General features: G+C 42.7%; 8 protein-coding genes across 8 annotated transcripts; 5 read left to right on the top strand and 3 right to left on the bottom strand.

Moving 5' to 3' along the window:
- BCR41DRAFT_70999 (hypothetical protein) lies at positions 1-2,791 on the top strand. Its single transcript, XM_022030985.1, has 2 exons — positions 1-1,051; positions 1,159-2,791. The coding sequence occupies exons 1-2, from the start codon at positions 170-172 to the stop codon at positions 2,659-2,661; spliced, it is 2,385 nt and encodes a 794-aa protein (XP_021885981.1). The 5' UTR covers positions 1-169; the 3' UTR covers positions 2,662-2,791.
- Positions 2,792-2,806: 15 nt separating this feature from the next.
- On the top strand, positions 2,807-4,508 carry BCR41DRAFT_71049 (hypothetical protein). The gene is made up of 3 exons (XM_022030986.1): positions 2,807-2,934; positions 3,037-3,946; positions 4,059-4,508. Exons 1-3 carry the CDS (start codon positions 2,849-2,851, stop codon positions 4,344-4,346), a joined length of 1,284 nt encoding a protein of 427 aa, XP_021885980.1. The 5' UTR covers positions 2,807-2,848; the 3' UTR covers positions 4,347-4,508.
- A 49-nt stretch (positions 4,509-4,557) lies between these two features.
- BCR41DRAFT_418387 (hypothetical protein) lies at positions 4,558-5,048 on the bottom strand (the record flags this gene model as incomplete). Its single annotated transcript, XM_022029617.1, has 3 exons — positions 4,558-4,673; positions 4,763-4,864; positions 4,986-5,048. The coding sequence occupies 3 exons, from the start codon at positions 5,046-5,048 to the stop codon at positions 4,656-4,658; spliced, it is 183 nt and encodes a 60-aa protein (XP_021885979.1). The 3' UTR covers positions 4,558-4,655.
- Positions 5,049-5,515: 467 nt separating this feature from the next.
- Positions 5,516-7,002, top strand: BCR41DRAFT_344985 (hypothetical protein). The gene is made up of 5 exons (XM_022022638.1): positions 5,516-5,846; positions 5,972-6,050; positions 6,210-6,313; positions 6,642-6,774; positions 6,876-7,002. Exons 1-5 carry the CDS (start codon positions 5,826-5,828, stop codon positions 6,950-6,952), a joined length of 414 nt encoding a protein of 137 aa, XP_021885978.1. The 5' UTR covers positions 5,516-5,825; the 3' UTR covers positions 6,953-7,002.
- Positions 7,003-7,100: 98 nt separating this feature from the next.
- Positions 7,101-8,477, bottom strand: BCR41DRAFT_330886 (S-adenosyl-L-methionine-dependent methyltransferase). Its single transcript, XM_022021775.1, has 4 exons — positions 8,377-8,477; positions 8,168-8,233; positions 7,386-8,044; positions 7,101-7,292 (listed from the first exon to the last, which is right to left on the bottom strand). Exons 1-4 carry the CDS (start codon positions 8,439-8,441, stop codon positions 7,189-7,191), a joined length of 894 nt encoding a protein of 297 aa, XP_021885977.1. The 5' UTR covers positions 8,442-8,477; the 3' UTR covers positions 7,101-7,188.
- A 1,182-nt stretch (positions 8,478-9,659) lies between these two features.
- On the top strand, positions 9,660-11,438 carry BCR41DRAFT_366946 (hypothetical protein; the record flags this gene model as incomplete). Its single annotated transcript, XM_022026261.1, has 1 exon — positions 9,660-11,438. The coding sequence occupies one exon, from the start codon at positions 9,660-9,662 to the stop codon at positions 11,436-11,438; it is 1,779 nt and encodes a 592-aa protein (XP_021885976.1).
- Positions 11,439-16,587: 5,149 nt separating this feature from the next.
- On the bottom strand, positions 16,588-17,357 carry BCR41DRAFT_344980 (hypothetical protein). Its single transcript, XM_022022637.1, has one exon. The coding sequence runs from the start codon at positions 17,302-17,304 to the stop codon at positions 16,798-16,800; it is 507 nt and encodes a 168-aa protein (XP_021885975.1). The 5' UTR covers positions 17,305-17,357; the 3' UTR covers positions 16,588-16,797.
- Positions 17,358-17,664: 307 nt separating this feature from the next.
- BCR41DRAFT_418382 (hypothetical protein) lies at positions 17,665-18,661 on the top strand. The gene is made up of 2 exons (XM_022029616.1): positions 17,665-18,274; positions 18,414-18,661. Exons 1-2 carry the CDS (start codon positions 17,728-17,730, stop codon positions 18,509-18,511), a joined length of 645 nt encoding a protein of 214 aa, XP_021885974.1. The 5' UTR covers positions 17,665-17,727; the 3' UTR covers positions 18,512-18,661.
- The last annotated feature ends 28 nt before the right edge of the window (positions 18,662-18,689 follow it).

Here is an 18,689-nt window from a genome sequence, read left to right as displayed (position 1 = left end):
TGATGAATGTATTTAATACTTTCACACACCCAACCTTCCCCCCCCTCTTTTTTATTTTCCTTCTCTCTTGTTCTTTTAAACCTCTCCTTACTCCACCTCACCTCCTCTTCCCTTCCCAAAAGAAAACGCATTACAGCTCATTCGACGCGACAGATCGAGAGCCGCAGCCATGAGCGAATCGACATCTGAACCAAAAAATGTGACTGAGGGTACCAGCCAAGATACCACTCAACCACAACAGGACAAGGACAAGCAGCCGCAGGGCAAACAGGGTAAAGGCAACAAGAAGAACAAGGCTGATAAAACTGACAAAGCTGACAAAACAGCAACAGCAGTAACAGCAGCAGATTCAAGCAATGGTGATGGCAATGTTACACCCGTATCAAGCCCTGCCAATAGCAATTCACCCAGGCCCCCAAAACCTAGGAAGAACAAGGCTGCCATCACAGATAAGGATGGAGAAAGCTCCTCGGCCCCCGCTCCGTCGTCACCCTCCATCCGCAGTGGTGGTGGTGATGAAGGTCAAGAAGGACAGCAGCCATCATCCACCGGAGAGGCTCCATCCACTCCTCCCACTAGTAAGAGAAACAAGAGAGGTAAAAAGCCATCAGAAGCAGCTGCCGCCGGCGCCAGTACAGCTGAGTCCGGTGTAGATGCTAGTACGAGTGGCCCATCTGCGGCTGCCTCTGCTCCTGCATCATCTTCACCCCCCAACAGTCGTCGTGGTAGAGGGTCAGAGCAATTTCCATCACGAGGAGGACGAGGACGTGGAGGGCGTGGAGGACGTGGAAGAGGAGGACGAGGAGGGGGGGCAGGAGGTGAGGAAGGCACAAGAGAAAGGTTTGCCTCAAATCAAAACAATAACAACGATGGCCAGGAGGGTCGGGATACAACTACAACTACGCAGGATAATAATGGATGGGGGGCTCCGCCAACAGCTGCAACATCAACAGGCGATGGCGGTTGGGGCGAAGCGTCTAACAATGATACGTCAAATCCTGCAAGCTCAATTCCTTCCGGATGGGCTACTGCAGCAGAACAGCCAGCTGTTGTAAGTGTTTAAGAGTTACTTTTGTAGTTTTGCTATTGTTGTCGACATAATTCTCATACGGCCAAGTAACATCGCCTATTTCTTATAATGCCTGCATATGCCTAAAGAGCGAGCCTTCAAGCGGTGAACAAACCAAAAAGACTAGCAAGCCGTCTCGTGCACCTCGTTCCGCGGGCGGAGAACAAACTTCGGGACAACCCAAGAACAAAGAGGCTATCGAGGATGCGACTGTGTCACCTGCCACTGATACCGCCACTCCATCGGATTCTGCAGCACCAAAGAAACGCAAGCCGAGCAAAAGGAACAAAAACAAGGATGAAGAAGAAATCTCGACTGTTTCTGCCAGTCCCAATAGAAACAGTAGAGCGTCCTCGAAGGAGCGTAAGGAGCAGACGAAGAGAGGGCCCAAGAACAAGAGCAAAAACCAGAGCCAAAATCAAAACCAAGAGTCGAACCAGGATGCAGAGAGCCGGAACACAGGCGACCAGACCCCCAGTCAGGACAACGTTGAAGCTGACGCCAACGCCAGTCAGGGAGATTCTACTGCTGGTCCTCGTTCCAACTCCAAGAGAGGCCCAGCTTCCAAGGGTAAACAAGATTTCAAGAAAAAAGGTGCTTCAGCAGGACCTCCCTATAACTCCGAAACCAACGCAAAGGATGCCACTTCTGCATCGGGCGATAGCTGGGGGGATTCTGCTCCTGCTACTACAACTACGGAGAATAGTGGCTGGGGCGACCAGTCAGCTACAGAGAATAGTGGTTGGGGTGACCAATCAGCTTCCACTGCTACTACCACTACTACTGGCCGTGGCTACTCCTCATCAAGAGGTTCATCTAGACCACCGAGAGGAGGTCGTGCAGGTGGATCTGCGGCAAATAGAGGCGGTTCTCGTGGTAGCACGTCTGCAGGCGCAAACAGCAATAGTTGGGACGCCCCACCTGCGCCTACGAATGACGAGGCAAATACTAGTGATACCCCAACAGCTGTGAAGGAGGAAGGTTGGGGCGAAGCACCTGTGGTAAAAGGGGGTAATGATGGCTGGGGAGATTCGCCTGTGGAGAGCTCAGGAGGGGGAACGGATGTGAAGTGGGGTGAAGATACCGATTCACAGCCCACTAGAAGCTGGGGTGGTGACACGCAAAGCTGGGGTGGTGACACGCAAAGCTACGGAGGAAATGGGCCTCAAAGGTTCGACAGGAGCTCTTCTGGGCGCGGACGTGGTGGAGGTAGATTTGCGAATGATAGAGGTGATGCGAGATTTGGTGGTGGCGGAGGTGATGCGAGATTCGGTAGTGGCGGAGGTGATGCGAGATTCGGTAGTGGCGGAGGTGATGTGAGATTCGGTGGTGGCCGAGGTGGTGGTGGCCGAAGGTTCCAGGGCTCTGAATCAGATCAGTCGTGGGATGCGCGTCAGAGCAACTATCAAAGAGGACCTCGTTCAGAGAATCCTAGGGGCCCCAGGTCTGGATCATATTCGAATCAGTATGGACAGCCCTCTGATGGACAACAACACGGTTCTTCTGAGGCAAGAGGACAGTTTGACAAGTCTGCAAGGGGAAACAAATCCTCAAAGCCTAGAGAACCAAGAGGCTTTGTACGTAAAGATTAGTGAGATTTTCTTCATCATTTACATTTTTTATTTATTATTATTATTTTTTTTTTTATTTAATTTTGGTATTTTTGGAATCTGCACATGAATGTCAGATAAAGAGAATCATCTTTTATTTTAATTTTTTAAGGGAATTCATCCTGACCCTATTCAAAACTCCTATTTCTCAACGCGTATGTAGGCGCCAATGTTTTCAGATTCACTCGAGTGCCAGATGACTTGGAAGGAGATGAATCTTAACCCTGTTGTCATGGCTAGCATTGCGAGGGCTGGGTATGTCATCAATCTTGAAAAAAAAACCCCACCCTTGCTTTTTAAATGTTTCGATACTCAATGAGAATGGATCAGGGCTAATAGTTTTATTTTTTGTGCCAGACTTGAGAAACCTTCCAATATTCAAAAGATGATCATGGAACCATTCCAGCAGGGCAAAGACCTAATAGCGCAATCTCAATCCCAAAATGATCGTACCAATACCTTGGCCATTGCCTTGTTACAGAAACTTTCCTCAGCAGCTTTGACCCAGAAGCACTGTCAAGCACTTGTCGTCTGTTCGGACGGTGTCAAGCCACAGAAGGTCCACGAAGATTTCCAGATATGGTTCAAAGAAACTCCAGGACTGGAGGCTATTCTCCTCACAACGGACATGGCTAAGGATACGGATAAAACATCCGTCCTTATAGATCCCGAACAACCCAAGCAAGTGGTGGTAACAACGCTTGGTCCGCTGCTGGAGGCAGTTAGGAATAATGTATTAGATATGAAAGCTATCGGTACCGTAGTGATCTCGATGCGAGTCGCAGAGTTGGTTGATTTTGATTCATTCAAGCAATTCTTGGGGCTTTTAGCGCGGGATGCTCAAGTGATTTTGATGACAGGACGGATCGAGCCCAAGATTCAAGTGATCAAAGATCGGCACTTTAGAGCAGATGCAGTTGTCCGGAGAGCAGATGAACTAACAATGCAGTGGAGTGAACATTATTATGTATCAATTCCATCCTCATCATCGCCATCTTCTTCTTCAGCAGTAGTTGGCGCGAATGAGAAAGAGAAAGAGAAAGAGAAGGGTGGAGAGAAAGAAGAAGAAAAGGAAAAGGAAGCAAGTGATGATAAGAATCAGAAGGTTGAATCGACAGCACCTAGAGATCACAAGTGGGAGGTGTTGATGCAGATCTTGACGAAGAATCCGAACATTTCGCACACTGTGATCCTAACACAGTCTCAGAGCACGACAGAAGCATTGACGGCCAAGCTTGCTGCACACAAGTTGCCTGTACTCTCTGCTGTAAGTTTTTTTTTTTTTTTTTTTTTTTTTTTTTTCTGATAAACGATTTTAATCCGCAAAACCTGCTAATTCACAACAATCTTTTTTTTTTCTTCTTCTTTCCTATGATTAGTGGAGTTTGGCGGATAATACTGAAGTGGCACGACAATTCAATGGTCCAGATCCTTGTATTCTGGTTTCTGAATTGACTTTGATGGACAATCTAGATCTGGATTATTCATCCTTGATGATCAATTATGAGATGTCCAGACGTGCTGCATACTACATATCGTCGTTTGGTCCATTTGGACGATCAGGACTGCGCACATTAGTGATTAATCTTTGTGATCCAGGGCAGAAACAGACCCTGGAAGACATTGAGTCCTTGTACGATATCAAGATCCAGGAGATGCAGGTATAAGAAAAAATAAAAATAAAAAAATTGATCTTGGGCTCCACGATTTCTTTTTCTTGTGATTTTAATCATTCTTTCCCATTGCTTTCTAATCTACCTAGTTGGATTGATCGCCTCCACCGCCGAAGAATTATTGATTATTATCTCAGTTTTGTTTTTTTTTCTTAGTCCCAAAGAAGATCTTGTATACAACAAAAAAATATATATTAAAGTGATGGCCTGCAACTATATTTCCCTTTATTACTCAGAGAGGAGGACCTTGCTAATTTACAATGAACATTATCTTTTACTCGACCACGTTGCTGGACTTTTAGTTTACCATTTGCGTTTCATCTAAAAAATACAGTAAATTGGGTTAGTTTGTTACCAATAATAATATTAATAATAAAATACAATTTGCATATGAGGGTAGGTAGACCTACAGAAGCTTGGACACACTCCTTGAAAGCCAAAAACTCTTTTTCGCAGACACCTTTATGAACGTCGTTCATGGTTGCGGAGATACATGCGCCATATGCAGTGGCCTAAAGATATGGATTTTTGTATTATGTACAAGTCACTGCTTATCAGATACAAGTAGAGGTTTTTTTTTTGTTTCTGTTTTTCTTTGGATTGTTATAGTAAAGTAAACAGACTTCATATTACAGTAGATGCACAAGTAGCAATGCTTGCTGAGAATGCAGCGACCGTCCTCCGAGGTTTAGACATCTTTTTTTTTTTTTTGAAGCAATGAATAAAAAAAATGCTACAAAAAGTAAAGATGTGTTAATTCCACATAATTGGATCCTAAGTCACATGATAAAACAATGTGATGTCACCAATTTTTTTTTTTGACTGCGGTTCTTGAGTTTAGTTCATCCCACAGCATAGAAGCCAAAGAGTGAGGGGGTCTGAGTGTAAACAAGGGAAAAATAAAAACGTTCGATTGATCTAATTTCACATCCTTTCTTTAACCATCCTCGATAATCGTACGTCAAGCAAAAAAAAAAAAAAAAAAAAATCCCTTTTTCAGTTTGTATTACAGACAACCATGTAGAAAACGACAATAATCCGATTCCCCTTGGATGCAGCCTTTTTTTTTTTATTTCGTTTTATTTTTTTACTCATTATTATGCTTGTGTGAAGAGCAGGGGTTTATTTCATTTCTTTTTTTTTTTTTTTTTTTTTTTTCCTGCATCAACTACTGCGGATGTTATGTCATACTTGGAATTGCCCTGGACAGCAGGAAGGACATATTTTTTTTTCTTTTTTTTTTGAAGAGTGAACCAATGACGGATATATACATTCTCATACTTTAAAGGGATTCTTCTTTCTCTTCTTCACATCACGACTCAAGAAATCCTCTGAAAGGATCAGTATCTAATCATAATATATATCTCCCTCTCCCTTTCTCTTTTTTTTATTTCTTTCTCATTATTACTCTCGCTTTTTCTTCTCGACCCGAAACAAATAACAAACGATATTATTCTACAGGATTAAACAATCATGCCAAAGAATAAAGGAAAGGTGCGTCTCTCTACAATCTTTAGTTCTTGATTCCGGACTTTTTTTTTTTTTTTTTCTTTGTTTACCTCTTTGTCTTGTGCTATCATTAACATATAGTGTCACATGCTTCGATTTGTTGAAAATAGGGAGGAAAGAACAGAAGACGTGGAAAAAACGAGAACGAAGGCGAGAAGCGTGAGTTGGTCTTCAAGGAAGATGGACAAGGTAAAAAAGACATTACATCAGTGGAAATAGTATACCTAAAAGCTGATACTCAGATGACAAACCAAACAAGAAAGAAAAAAGCGATGATGATGTATCATGACATCTTTATCCTGTATACTCTCCTAACATTTCGCCTTTTGACCCTAAATGATTAAAAAGAATATGCTCAAGTCCTCAAGATGCTCGGAAACGGTCGTGTAGAGGCCCAATGCTTTGATGGCGAAAAAAGGCTAGCACATATTCGTGGAAAGATGAGAAAAAAGGTATACCTCAATATCCCATTTGTGGCCTAATTTTTGATTTTTTCCAAAAATACACTGTCTGTGCGCTTCTAGTGTCATCTGTCATCAATCAGGCACAGAGCATGAACTCTCTCCAAGATGCACATGCTCACCCCACGCTAATCCGCAAAAATACGCAACGTTTTGTTTGAGAAAGAAAAACAAAAAAAAAAAAAAAAAAAGAGAGAGAGCCGCAGTTTTATTACAAGGAATGCGGCGCATGCAGCCCCTATCTGTCAAACAGGCTTCACTAATTAAAAGTTCAACTTGTTTGTGGCTCTTGTTCATTCCAAAATGAAACATATAATAGGTCTGGATCAATCAGGGAGACATCATTCTTATTTCTCTCCGTGATTTCCAAGACGACAAGGCGGACGTCATTCTCAAGTATAACACTGAAGAAGCTCGTAACTTGAAGGCATATGGCGAGTTGCCCGAAAGCGGTAATGAATTCATGATAATACTTTTGTTTTTATTTTATCAATTAACCAAGAAATGCAATATCTAATTTTTTTTTTCTTCATTCCTTAACCTCCAAATACAGCCAAAATCAACGAAACCGATACCTTCCAGGGTAGCGAAGACGAGCTTGATGTCGAGTTCGATATTGACGAGATTTAAATATGACCCCCCACTCCATCTTATTTTTGTCCCATTACGTTTCTTTTACCTTTTTTTTTTTTTTTTTTTTTTTCTTTTGTTCTTACCACTGCACTATAATTCGTAGTCATTAGTACAAAGAGAAAAAAAAAAAAAAAAAATACATGTTATTTTGACATATTTGACCTACTTAAAGTTACAGAAATACAAGAATGTGTTCATTATATGTGTAGATTCTTAGTTCTATGAAATCGTCTCTATGCCGAAGATTTTTTTTTAAAGATAACACTGGAAATTGTCTGACCCTTGACACCACCAAAAGTAAACGTCGGATACTTGAGATGCGATTCATAATCGAAGTCTACGCGTCAAGGATAACAAATCTTTGTGTCAGCAACTATCCTGGAACTTAATGAGCATAAAAAAGGAAAAAAGGAAGAGGTAATTGACATACATTGTGAAAAGCGCTTAATCAGTTCAGCCTGTGTCCAGTTGCAAGAGGTGATCAATAGCCGTCCATCATCCTGCATCATCAAAGCAACACGCTTGGGATAACGATCCGCCAATTCCTCCAAGTCACTGTCATTTTCTGCCAGTATAATATCCTCTTCTTCCTCCCCTTCCATTGATCTTGCTTCATTTTCATTTTCTAGGCCCTGTCCATCCCCTTGTTGTTGTTGTTGTACAGCGACCTGAGAAGCAGCAGCAGTAGCGGCGTCTGCACTATCTTGTTTTTTCTTTTGGTGCAGACTAATAGCATCATAAGTTCCTTTATCAAGCAATACTGTAAACTTTTTAGGCTGCTGTTTTTCTTCAGTAGCACTAGTCTGTTGTCGAGTGCACCATTCAAGTGTTGCCTTCTCTGCTAAAAAATCGACCGTCTCATATTTAATGATATGATCTAGTTCTTTGTCTTTCGCGATGGTACGAGCCAGTTGAATCGCAGCAGGTGAATAATCGATTCCAGTCAGATCCTCGAATCCGAGCTCTGCAAGATCCAGGAGGAGATGACCATTACCACAGCCTAGATCTAAAATTGAACAAGTTTCTTTTACAGAGTCATAGTTTTCTTCAACCCAATCGACCATCTTCATGGCACTATCCTCGCCAAACCTTTTTTTTTTTTTTTTTTTTTTTTTGTAACAAATCAGATAATAAGAAATCTTGATTAGGATTCCAGTTATTCATGAAATAAGCATGAATTCTTTTTTTTCAGTCTGCTATGCCCATCCGTACCAGATCTCGCCAATATCCCCATGATCCTTGTAATTGTCCACCTCTCTGTTATATACTGAGTCCCAGCTAAGTTGCAAAAAAAAAAAAAAAAAAAAAAAGTTTAGAAAAATTTAAAACATATATATATATATGTATATGTATATGAATTTGTACACTTTCTTTTCTTTTTTCAAAGTACTTTCGAAACAAAGAATCATTGGTCTACTTACTAGCTCTGAGTACCAAGCCTCGATGGTCCGAAGTCAGGAGCTGGAATGGTTGATTCGTTCGACATGACAGAAGAAATGGATACAATGAAAGAGAAAAATAAAAAATATAAAAAGAGTTTCAAAACAACAGCTCAGATCACGTTTTTTTTTTTTTTTTTTTTGTCTCAAAAAGGGTAACATTAATGTGAAAATGCTTATTTGTCTGTTGTGAGAGCAGTAACAAGCTCTGAAGAAACGCTGAGAATAAGGGCGTAGCCCTGCTGACTATCAATGTAAAACCTGTACGTTATCGAGATATCCTGCTGTGAAAGAGAGAGATGTATTTATAACAGACTAAACTTCCAAAGTAGACAAGTACAAAAAGTCCATGCTTGCTTGCTAATGTGAATGGCAAAGGGGGTAATAGAAAGATGGCGAACCTTGTATTAGTTCAATTAGTACTTTGCATGAGATGAGGCGCTGTTCATATCATATTGTTCATCCGGAAGAGTTGTTTACAGTCCATCAGGGTGGTGCCATTTCTTTTTTTTTCTTTTCTATTTTTTGAGAGCCGATCAGAATAAAAATAAAAAAAGAGGAAAAGGCAGGGGATAAAAACATTTGAATATATTAACCGTACATACAATTGGAGGCACAAACCAAAGATTCACATCTGATTGGCACGTTTATTTTACTTTCTCTTCTCTCATCCATCGCTCTCTCTTCTCTCTCTCTTTCTCTCTTTCTCTCTCTCGCACACCTTCTTTCTCTTCTTTCCGCTCTTTAACTCCACATTCTCATCTCTGTCATCCCCATTCATTTTCTTAATTACCATTCACACGCATATACTGCATCTTTAATGTCTACATCCCCTTTTTCTCTTCTTTTTATTCTATTCTGTTCTATTCTATTTTAATTTTAAACAATACTTGCCACGCGAGTCATTTATTATTATTTAAACTAATTCTCCTTTCCCCTTTTATTTCCTTTCAACGGCTTGTACCTCTTTTTTTTTTAAATATATTTCTTAAAAGAGAAGAACAGTATCCATCCTCAAACTCTTCTTACTATTCACTCACCGATCCTTTTATAGTCTTTGTTTTCTAGCAGTTTATTTATATTTTTTCTATAGTTTTTCCGTTACTAGTGTGTTTCTTCCACCGATCTTGCCGTTTCAAACCTATTTTTTTCCTTTACTACTATTAATACTCCCACCCCCGCCTCTTCCTTTTATATACGACATTTCTCTTTTTGCATACGACAAATCTTTTTTACGCACACAACCTATATTTTCACATCCCGTCATGAAGGCGATAAGGATATCCCTAGGTCTTGTCAGCCTAACATCTCTTCTCTCCGTGGCTCTGATGGCCCCGGTTCCTGTGCAGGCTATGCCGGTCAGCTTGCGTTCGTATCCCCATCATCCTCGCGCAGATCCCGATCCTTCCAATTCAACTCCGTCTCCAACCCCCGCCTCTAATAATACAAACTCAACAGTCACTGAATCAAAGACGCCTAAAAACTCTCATCCCCGCCAACACCAACAACCAAAGTATGATTTTGACATCCTAAACCCGGAACCTAATGATGAATGGATTTCAGGTTCATTACAAAGCTTGAGTTGGGTCGATCTGAATCTTCCACCACGTACAACATTCGATATTACTTTCGTCCCCGTCGACCCAGAGACTAACCCAGAGGCGATCACAGTCACGCGACGGCCTACGCTTCGTTATGTATCAGCGCTTAAACGCTTCGTAGATGTCATCGTTCCCTATGATTTGATCACAAAGGAACAATTGGTCCAGGAGCAGGAAGGCGACGGTGAAAAAGTAGAAGAGATTCCTGAGGAATTTATCCATGGAGTTCATCAGGGCGACGCCAATGATACTGACCTACCTGCAATCCCATCTTCATTACCAACGACGTCAGCACAGCCTTTCAAAGATATTCGGTCGCAGGCTCGACTCTATATCACCGCTTACGAAGGCCGGTCTAATAAGATCCTGGTTCGGAAGAGTGTTTTCCCCATCATAATCCGAAAGGATCACGCGCGGGATCTACGCGCTGTCAAGGCTCCTTCACCTGCATCGGATTTTCCCATCCCTCTGAATGGTGGCAGCGGTGGTGGTGTGGCCGAATTACAGCAGCTACAACAGAAAGAAGAACCAGATCTAAAGGACGTATCGACTGAGAGTCTACTCGAAAAGAAGGACTCAGATATCACGCATCTGGAAGACGATGTTCAGGATCAATCTCATGGAGAAGAAAGATCAGAATCCAATGAGGATGAAGTCATCGCTAGCACTAATGGCGACAAGGCTGGCTATGAAGGAACTGAATCGATTAGTGATGAAAGCAGTGAAGAGCCACCAGTTTCTCCCATTATTAATCAACAACAACGTGAGGACGAAAACCAAAGCGTAGAGGACGATATAGAAAAGGAGAATGAAATCAATATGTACACACCTACTGGGAGAGAATTGGGAGTGAACACTGACGATACCACTGAGACGGAAGAGGTTAAAAATGATCATGAAAACGAACATCAACACCAGCAGGAGACCAAAACCCATAGTCACGAGGAGAAAAGGGACGGCGACGAAGATGAGGAGAAGCACGATCATACTCACTCTATCGATCCCAATTTTTTCCAGAACGACGAGGATGTTGAACTTTGGAACGAGCATATGGACGACCCAGGCTATAACCCACCCATTAAGGTCATTGATGCGGGCACGATCAATATCACACGGTGGATCGAAAATAAGGTCCGGTTTTTTGTTGGAGCACCCTATGTATTTGCATGGGAATTCCCAGAATCCGGCAAGGGCTTGACAGGTGTCGTCAATGTCTATGTCGAAGATGCCTTCACAGGCAAGCGATATGATATTGTGGCGGGTAATATGCCAAGTGATGTGCAGTTCATGTACTTGCACCCGAGTGCCATCATGATGAGTGCTACTCCTAACAAGAGAATCTATCTACGTGCGAGAGTCGAATTGGATCTGTTCAAACTTGGCAACATTCATCGCTACACAGGTTTCTCCAAAATGTTTTGGGTTGAGCGAGGAGCACTTTAAACGAGGAAAAAAAATAAAAAAAAAAAATAAAGAAAAAAAACAATAAATGAAAAATATAAGGGATTAATCTATTTGGCAGCCCATACCAAATACAGTAATTTTTGCCATTGTTTGGCAGCCTATTTTTTGGGGACTAAGGAAAAATGCAACCCCCGGCTGAGAATCTCTCTTTCCCTACATCCTATGGTTCCCACTGAGTTCTCACACAGCTAGTACAGTATATAGAGCGAATCTGAATCAATATTAAGACAGGGAGTGCTCTGTGTCTTGAACTGTGACTGTCACTGCTCTGTGTCTTGTTTGTGTAACCATTTTGGCGTATATTTAGTCAATGTAAACCACAGAATGAGTAAAATGTAGTGAAAACGGCGTATATTCCTTCCTTTTCAATTATTAGTATTTCAGTTACCTTGCTGTTCTGGTATTATTTAGCTTTTTACAGACCACATCTGGTCAAGTTAATCTGACCTAACATTCCCTTCTTCCATACTCCATATTATTCGTCATTTATTTCCCTCAACGGAAATGAGGAGAAAGCGCGTTAAGACGCTACCAAACGCCAAACGGATCGCAAATGCGCGACTTACAAACATACCATTTTTTTTTTTTTTTTTTTTTTTTTTTGGCAAATCAATTAACGCATTTAGTATTTTATTATTATATGCATTATTATATATGGTGTTACTATCGTATATGTTTCTATATATGATGTTGTTACCTACCGGGGAAGTGTATTGTCATTTATTGGCCATCTTCAGGATCCTCATGCTCCCTAGCTTTCATAGATATTAACAGCGAGTTAATAGTCTTTCCCTCATTTGCTTGTGACCACTCAGCAACAATGTCTTCAGGCTTGCGGCCCTCCCTTTGCGCTGCTTCGCTGATCAGCCTAATCAACTCATATCGTCGATTGTAAGCCCTTTGATCTGACGTACTCACTGGCCAACTCGGGTTCAGTCTTTTGAATGCCGCAAGAGGTCCATGAAACTCCTCCCAAGCATCTGCCACCGTAAGCTTTCCACGGTCTGCTTTCCATTTAAAAGTGGCGCTTGATGAGCTGGGGCCTGGGGACGAGTGATGCGGTGACTCCGGCGCTCGTTGGAAGCAATGTAAAGAAGCTTGAACCAGCGATGAGTGCTGTTGAGGTACCTGTGGGGGACGCGTCGCAAACGGTTGCTGTTGAGGGACTCCGCGCAGAGCAGGATAGCTTGGCATAGTATGGAGATATGGCCCAAGGAGACCGGCTGAATTCAAAGGACGCGTTGGAGCTTGGCGATCTGACGGACCTTGCAGTAAATGTATCACTATCTCCATTTGCTGCTTTAGCGTCGCGAGCTCTGAGCTCATGGCAGACAACTGCGCCCTTTGTTGTGCCTCTTGCTGTGCCATTTGTGCCCCTTGCCGAGCAATAGCTGCTTCAAGAGATGCATTCTGGTGACTAAGGCTGTTTAGCGCGTTGGAGACCACATGTTTGTCAACTGGGACCAATGGATTGACGACATTGGCGCTCTGCTGATGCACTTCGATTGTACGGAGGAGCTCTATCTGAAAGTCCAGGAACAGCTGACTCTCAAAGATTTCTGGAAGTGATTCTAAAAGTTTATTGCTCAAAGTCCTTCCTTTGCTGTCAGGCTTCAGGTACAGCACGGCGTCTTGAAGGGTAACTCTCCTCATTTGTACCAGCAATAGTAGGAAAGCCCGTCGATCAATCATTGCGCTGTTCATGAGCTTATTGGTCGTTGCGGCGGAGCTTCCCGTAGTTTTTTCATCTTGATCCCTAGCCGCTGTCGAATGGCGCATACGCTCCTGCCAGCCTCCCCAGTGCAGATCGTCCTCCGTGATGAGATCCGGGTTTACATCTGTCATAGCATCATCACAATCCTTGACCCATTCCTCATTCTCTCTAGCGCTGCTGTTAAAGTTCCCTTCGATCCAAGGGAAAATTTTCCTCTGCAGCTCCAAGTCAGGGATAACGAGATTACGTTCAAGGATATAAGGTTCTTGTTCCTTGTTGAAATGAGCCATATAAAACGCGCCCGTGGTGGGGTTCTTTGGAGCATAGAAACTCTCCATCTGTCCCATTACCCAACGCCCAAGGTGACGGATATGCTCCAAGCCTAAGCCCAGACGGTACGCATCTGATGTTCCTGCGTGTCGACCAGCGTGAGTGACCTTGGTCGAATAGACGCCACAGATTCGCATCACAGAAGCTGTGGCATCGATTTGAGTCTTTGGTGCAACAGCATTCTTGCGAAGGCCTGCGTTGCGCCTCTCGATCGTACTAGCTGCGATCAAAAGCTTGATGTTGTACCAATCGTCGGGATCAGCGAAGTTTGGGACATCCTCCTTATCCAGCTATTATAGGATGGTACACAGCCCAACATTTAACAACGAGCTAGGAAAGTACATAGTGTATATTGCGGTAAGAAGAGACAAGAATGGCATAAGTCCCTTACCATGAATCGTTCCAACATGTAGAAGCCAAACGCTCCTACAGTACACCTGTAAAAAACTTTATGACGAAAGGCGGTTGCATAAAGCTTAACACCTTTTTTATTCGTTTTGCCACGAGATATGCAAAATGTAAGTCCGAGAGCTGGCTGGGATCCACTTGCCGGATGGGAAGACATGATGCTGAATACATCAGACAGATTAAGGTTGCGAATATCCTCATCTCGCAACAGCATATGGTGTCGTGCCAAGATACAAAGGCGTTCACGCATATACTGAAACCTACCTTCCGCATGATACACTCGCTTCCCTTTTAGTCGCAGCATTGGCTTCATACCCCACGTATGGAGGGCCATCCGAATAAACTGCTTCTCATTATAGGTGTCACGAATAGAACAGGTATCAGTGCGCGTCGACCCCTGGAATGAGGTGTCATACACTAGTTTCCCCTCGTATTCCTCGATAGCCTCCTTCAGCGGGATATCCTTGCGCGGATGAGGTGCAGGGTTTGGCCAATCCACCTTTGATGACGCTTGCTCCTTGTAGAGATAAATTAACGCCTTCCTGGCACAATCCACTGTTTCTATCGAGATAGGCGCATAGATGAATTTTCGGCCAGTCTCATCAGTTAGCGGATGCGAAAGAACTATATTTGAGTTAAAATGAAGTGTCAGAATGTCAATTAAGAGTGAGCCACAGCTTTGAACAAGGTTGTTTTGGTTACATGATTACACTAGATTTACCTTTTGTTCTTTCCGCAATGGAGGAGACCATGAGGGCTTGCGGCTCAGTAGACATGAGGGCCTCTTCTTCAGCTGGTTGCGAGTGATTTTGTTCCTCGTCTTCGCTTCCTGCATCGTCTTTGTCACCTTGGGAGGCTTCCTCGAACTCCTCAAAGGCCAAGGTCTTATAAGGCTGTGAGTCATGTTGGCTATAATTTTGCTCCAGCTCATGGACGACATCCTGAAAAATACTCTCTTCTGTTTCTGCTTTCCAAGCCTTCAGTTTTCTCTTATTTTCGCGAGTCAGCTTACCCTCCAACACTGATTTGGACGCCTGTGATGAAGCCTTTCCAACGGCGCCACTGAATCCCGCATTTGGATCGATATATTTCTTCACTGTACGCTTGAAAACAACCTCCTCGAAAAACTTTAGCATTTTTCTTGCATCAACGCTGCAGTCCCCTTTTTCTCTTGTGCAGAACACCTATCATTTATATTGTATTTACATATTTTGTATTACGAAGCATGAAAAAAAAATTGAATGTCCTAAAAAATAAAATAAACAAATAAACAAAAAAAAAATTTACCTGCCAAGCTTTTAAGTACGTCCTGTACTGCAGCAATGTCTTTGAGGGACTCTTGTTGGCCAGGAGAGATTCAAGAACATTGTTGACACAGGTTTTTCTCTGCTCTGCTGTTTCTTCAGACGAATAAGACGATTGAGGGTTGCTGGAGGAGTTATCAGTTGTTGCACCGATCATGGTGTCTTGGGAATGGATCCGCTTGTGAGGGGTGTGTTCCTCGGAGACGCTATGGACGCCTACAGAACAGGCCCTTTTTTTGCCCTCACGGATCTCTCTCCTTTTTCCTCTTTCATCTCTGGCTTCCTTAGCCTTTCGTGCATAGCCACTTCTTCCTTCTTTCCCTCGCTTCACACTAAATTCGAAGAAGGCGCCGCTTGGACCTGCATTTGTTGTTGAGGAGGCAGCGTTGCAAGAAGATGAAGAAGCGATGGTGCGGGGCATGTTGATAGGTTACTTTGTATTTTTTGTTGAGGGGATTGAGTAGATATTTGTGAGTACGAGCAAGCGTTACAAGTAGTGGTTATCGTAATAAATGGCGGTGATGTATGATGTATAAAAGAAAAATATAAGCGTAAGCGAACATGCCTTTATACTTTTAACTCATATTGTCAAGTCCAGTTCAATATACTCTCCTCATAATTCAATTGTTCAATCGATCACTTGTTAGCTTCCCTCAAGCGCGCTTTTTTTTATTATTTTCCTTTGAGTACGGAATGAGGAATGAGAGGAATGAGAGGAATGAGGGGAATGGAATGAGGGAGTGAAGAATTGAGTATGAAGCAAGGTGTTGATCAGATCAGATCGCTTTGTGAGCGCGCTACGCGCGTGTAACTGAAGATGCTTTTAGTTTCTACTTTATGGTTAGATGTAGTGAAAAGACATGTGCCTGAATTCTAGCCTCTGTGTCTCTGTGTCTGTACGTGAAACCTATGAAACATTTTGCCTATTAATGGGCACATATTGGAATTTGACTAAATAAACTATTACAGTATATAAGGCCCATCAATGTACCAATCTGTATTTTAGACAATAAATCTTCTTAACCTCCATTAACTGCGAAGATGGTTTAGGATCACCAAATGTCTTTCTTTTTACAACGATATTGGACTTGTTGCATATTTCGTCTAATTGCATATCTGATCACATGTACAAATGTACACGTACAAAAGGAACACTGCAGCCACATAAATAGCCACCAAACTTCACACACTACGTCTTGTAACATTCATCATATTATTACAAATATTAGTGTTTGTCAGAAAGCGTAAAACTCATATGAATAAGTTGCGCTTCGATGCCTATTAGTAGCTTCGGATGGAGCGACATCAATTAGGTTTGAAATGAGTGACTTTGCCTATAGCACCAAGGTATCGACATGTCCATAAAGAAACACTCCGTTATAAATTTATTTTACCATACTAATAATAATAATAAGGTACAGGCCCCCTTACAAATATTTTTTTCCTCTAAATTTGGTTATGGAATCTTTTGTTATGCCCTAGAGCCCCACACTCTCCACACCTTTGCTTCGACAAATGCTTGCCGGTCTCCACACTGCTCTTGATTCGTTTTGTCCGTGGTCGACCTTTCCTCGCCGTAATTTCAGGATCCAATATAAACCACAGGCGCTTCAGTCACTCTACGTTGTTGTTGCAGAGTAGCCCTTGCTTTTTTGGCGGTCTCCCAATCCTCCTCCGAGACCAGCCGAAGCTTGTGCTTCTCCAACTGCTTGAACAACGATGGCTCATGCAGATGGAATAGCGTGAAGGTTTCACGCTTCACCACATCGCCCTTGTGTGTCCTCGCCACATGACCCTCGAGTGTCAACCACTCTCGAGGCCCGTCCTGATAGTCGGCTGGCAAAGGATTAGACTGCCCGCGGATTGAACAGTGATTCAGATCCAGGAAAAGTTTACTATATGCACTTAGCACACCATCCGTGGACACTGGCGCGAAAGGCACTAACCTGCCACGGTACTCGTTTGGATCGGATCGGGTACTCGATGACACCTTGTTGACGTTGGGAGTGCTCTCTACTTCGTCACGAGTACGTTTCTTGCTAGTGCTAACTGCAGAGGAAGAAGAAATGGTGTTGTTAGTGGAAGACATGCAGAATGTATGTGATAAAGGTATGAATGTGGAAAATATGTAATGGTTGGAATGAAGAAATGAGAAGAAAAAAAAATAATATTTGTCCCTAGTCTGGGCCCCATATTTCTCTACTGGAACTGATGAATTTTTTTAAAAAATGAAGTTGGCCACGTGCAAGGTATGAATGTCTAGATGTTAGTGACACTGGCAAAAAATCAACGCAGTAGACCCATGTAAAGAATTAGGACCGCTGGAAAAAATATGAACGAAGCAAACACATGTAAAATGTAAGCGAGCCACCCAAAAATATTTACGCAGTAAACCCGTGTAAAAATATTGGGACGCTGGACAGAATTATGAACAAAGTAAACCCTTCACTTAAAAAGAAGGCCAGCATCTTGAACAAAGAAATTCAAGTTCCTTTTTTATTTTGAGTTGGTGATGCCTAAAACTATAATAAAAAAAAACAAGAATACCACGCCAGAAGGCCCTCCTCCTCCTTACGATGGTGCAGAAAGCCTTTCTTCCTCTGCAAGTGCCACCGTCTACTTCAAACCAATTCGCAGCAAACTGTGCATCGCCTACACTACTACACCGACAAAAACTGGCAAGTTCCAACTGCCCGGGGAAGAATGTAATGAAGTTGGACATATAGCGTTTCCTCGGCATGTCCACAAATGCCGTCGGTGCCAGACGAGCATTGCAGACATATTTGAGGAGAAAAAAAAATGTCCAAAAAACGCCACGTTTGTGATACTGCCTGTCAGGCTCAGCAGTCCCTGGCATTATATCGATCCGACCCCACTCGTCATGTCCACAGAACTCTCCACTCATCCCCCTCCCCCGCCAGACCCCGTCGAGGTACCCTCTCCTTACAGGGCATACCGCGTGACCCCACCACCGCGTTCCGAAATCCTCGACAAGTATGGCAGTGATGCTGATGGTGGTACCATAGCATCTCGTCTAAGATCTCTAGAGAAGGATGTCTGTAAGTGAGTTGATATCAGTTCATTTCAGTCGAAAACAACAGACAACAGGCTTTGTGATATCTGTACTTTTTTTTAATTTATTTTATTTTATTTTTGCCTAATATGCTTTGCCATTTCTACTTGTGATCTCCGCCACAGCCGAGATGAAGAGCACCATGGACGAACTGAAAAGCACTATAATAAGCGAACTGAAGATCATTACAACCGAGATCTGTAAAAAAAATGATCGCGCCTGAGGCCAAAAATGGAGGATTTCAGGAGATGTGAACCCCTTCCTGTGAGATTATCCTTTGTTTGTGTCAACTTTATGAGTAGTCTCGATAGCTGCAAAAAAATGTCAATCAAAGGGTTTAATCTTGACCAAAAGTTAGTTTTCCGAATGCGCCAATTCAAAAATATTCCTGGTGACTCTTG

The sequence above is a fragment of the Lobosporangium transversale genome, assembly GCF_002105155.1.
Source record: "Lobosporangium transversale strain NRRL 3116 chromosome Unknown BCR41scaffold_2, whole genome shotgun sequence".
In the NCBI taxonomy this organism is placed as follows: domain Eukaryota; kingdom Fungi; phylum Mortierellomycota; class Mortierellomycetes; order Mortierellales; family Mortierellaceae; genus Lobosporangium; species Lobosporangium transversale.
This window is presented reverse-complemented; position numbering and strand designations above follow the sequence as displayed.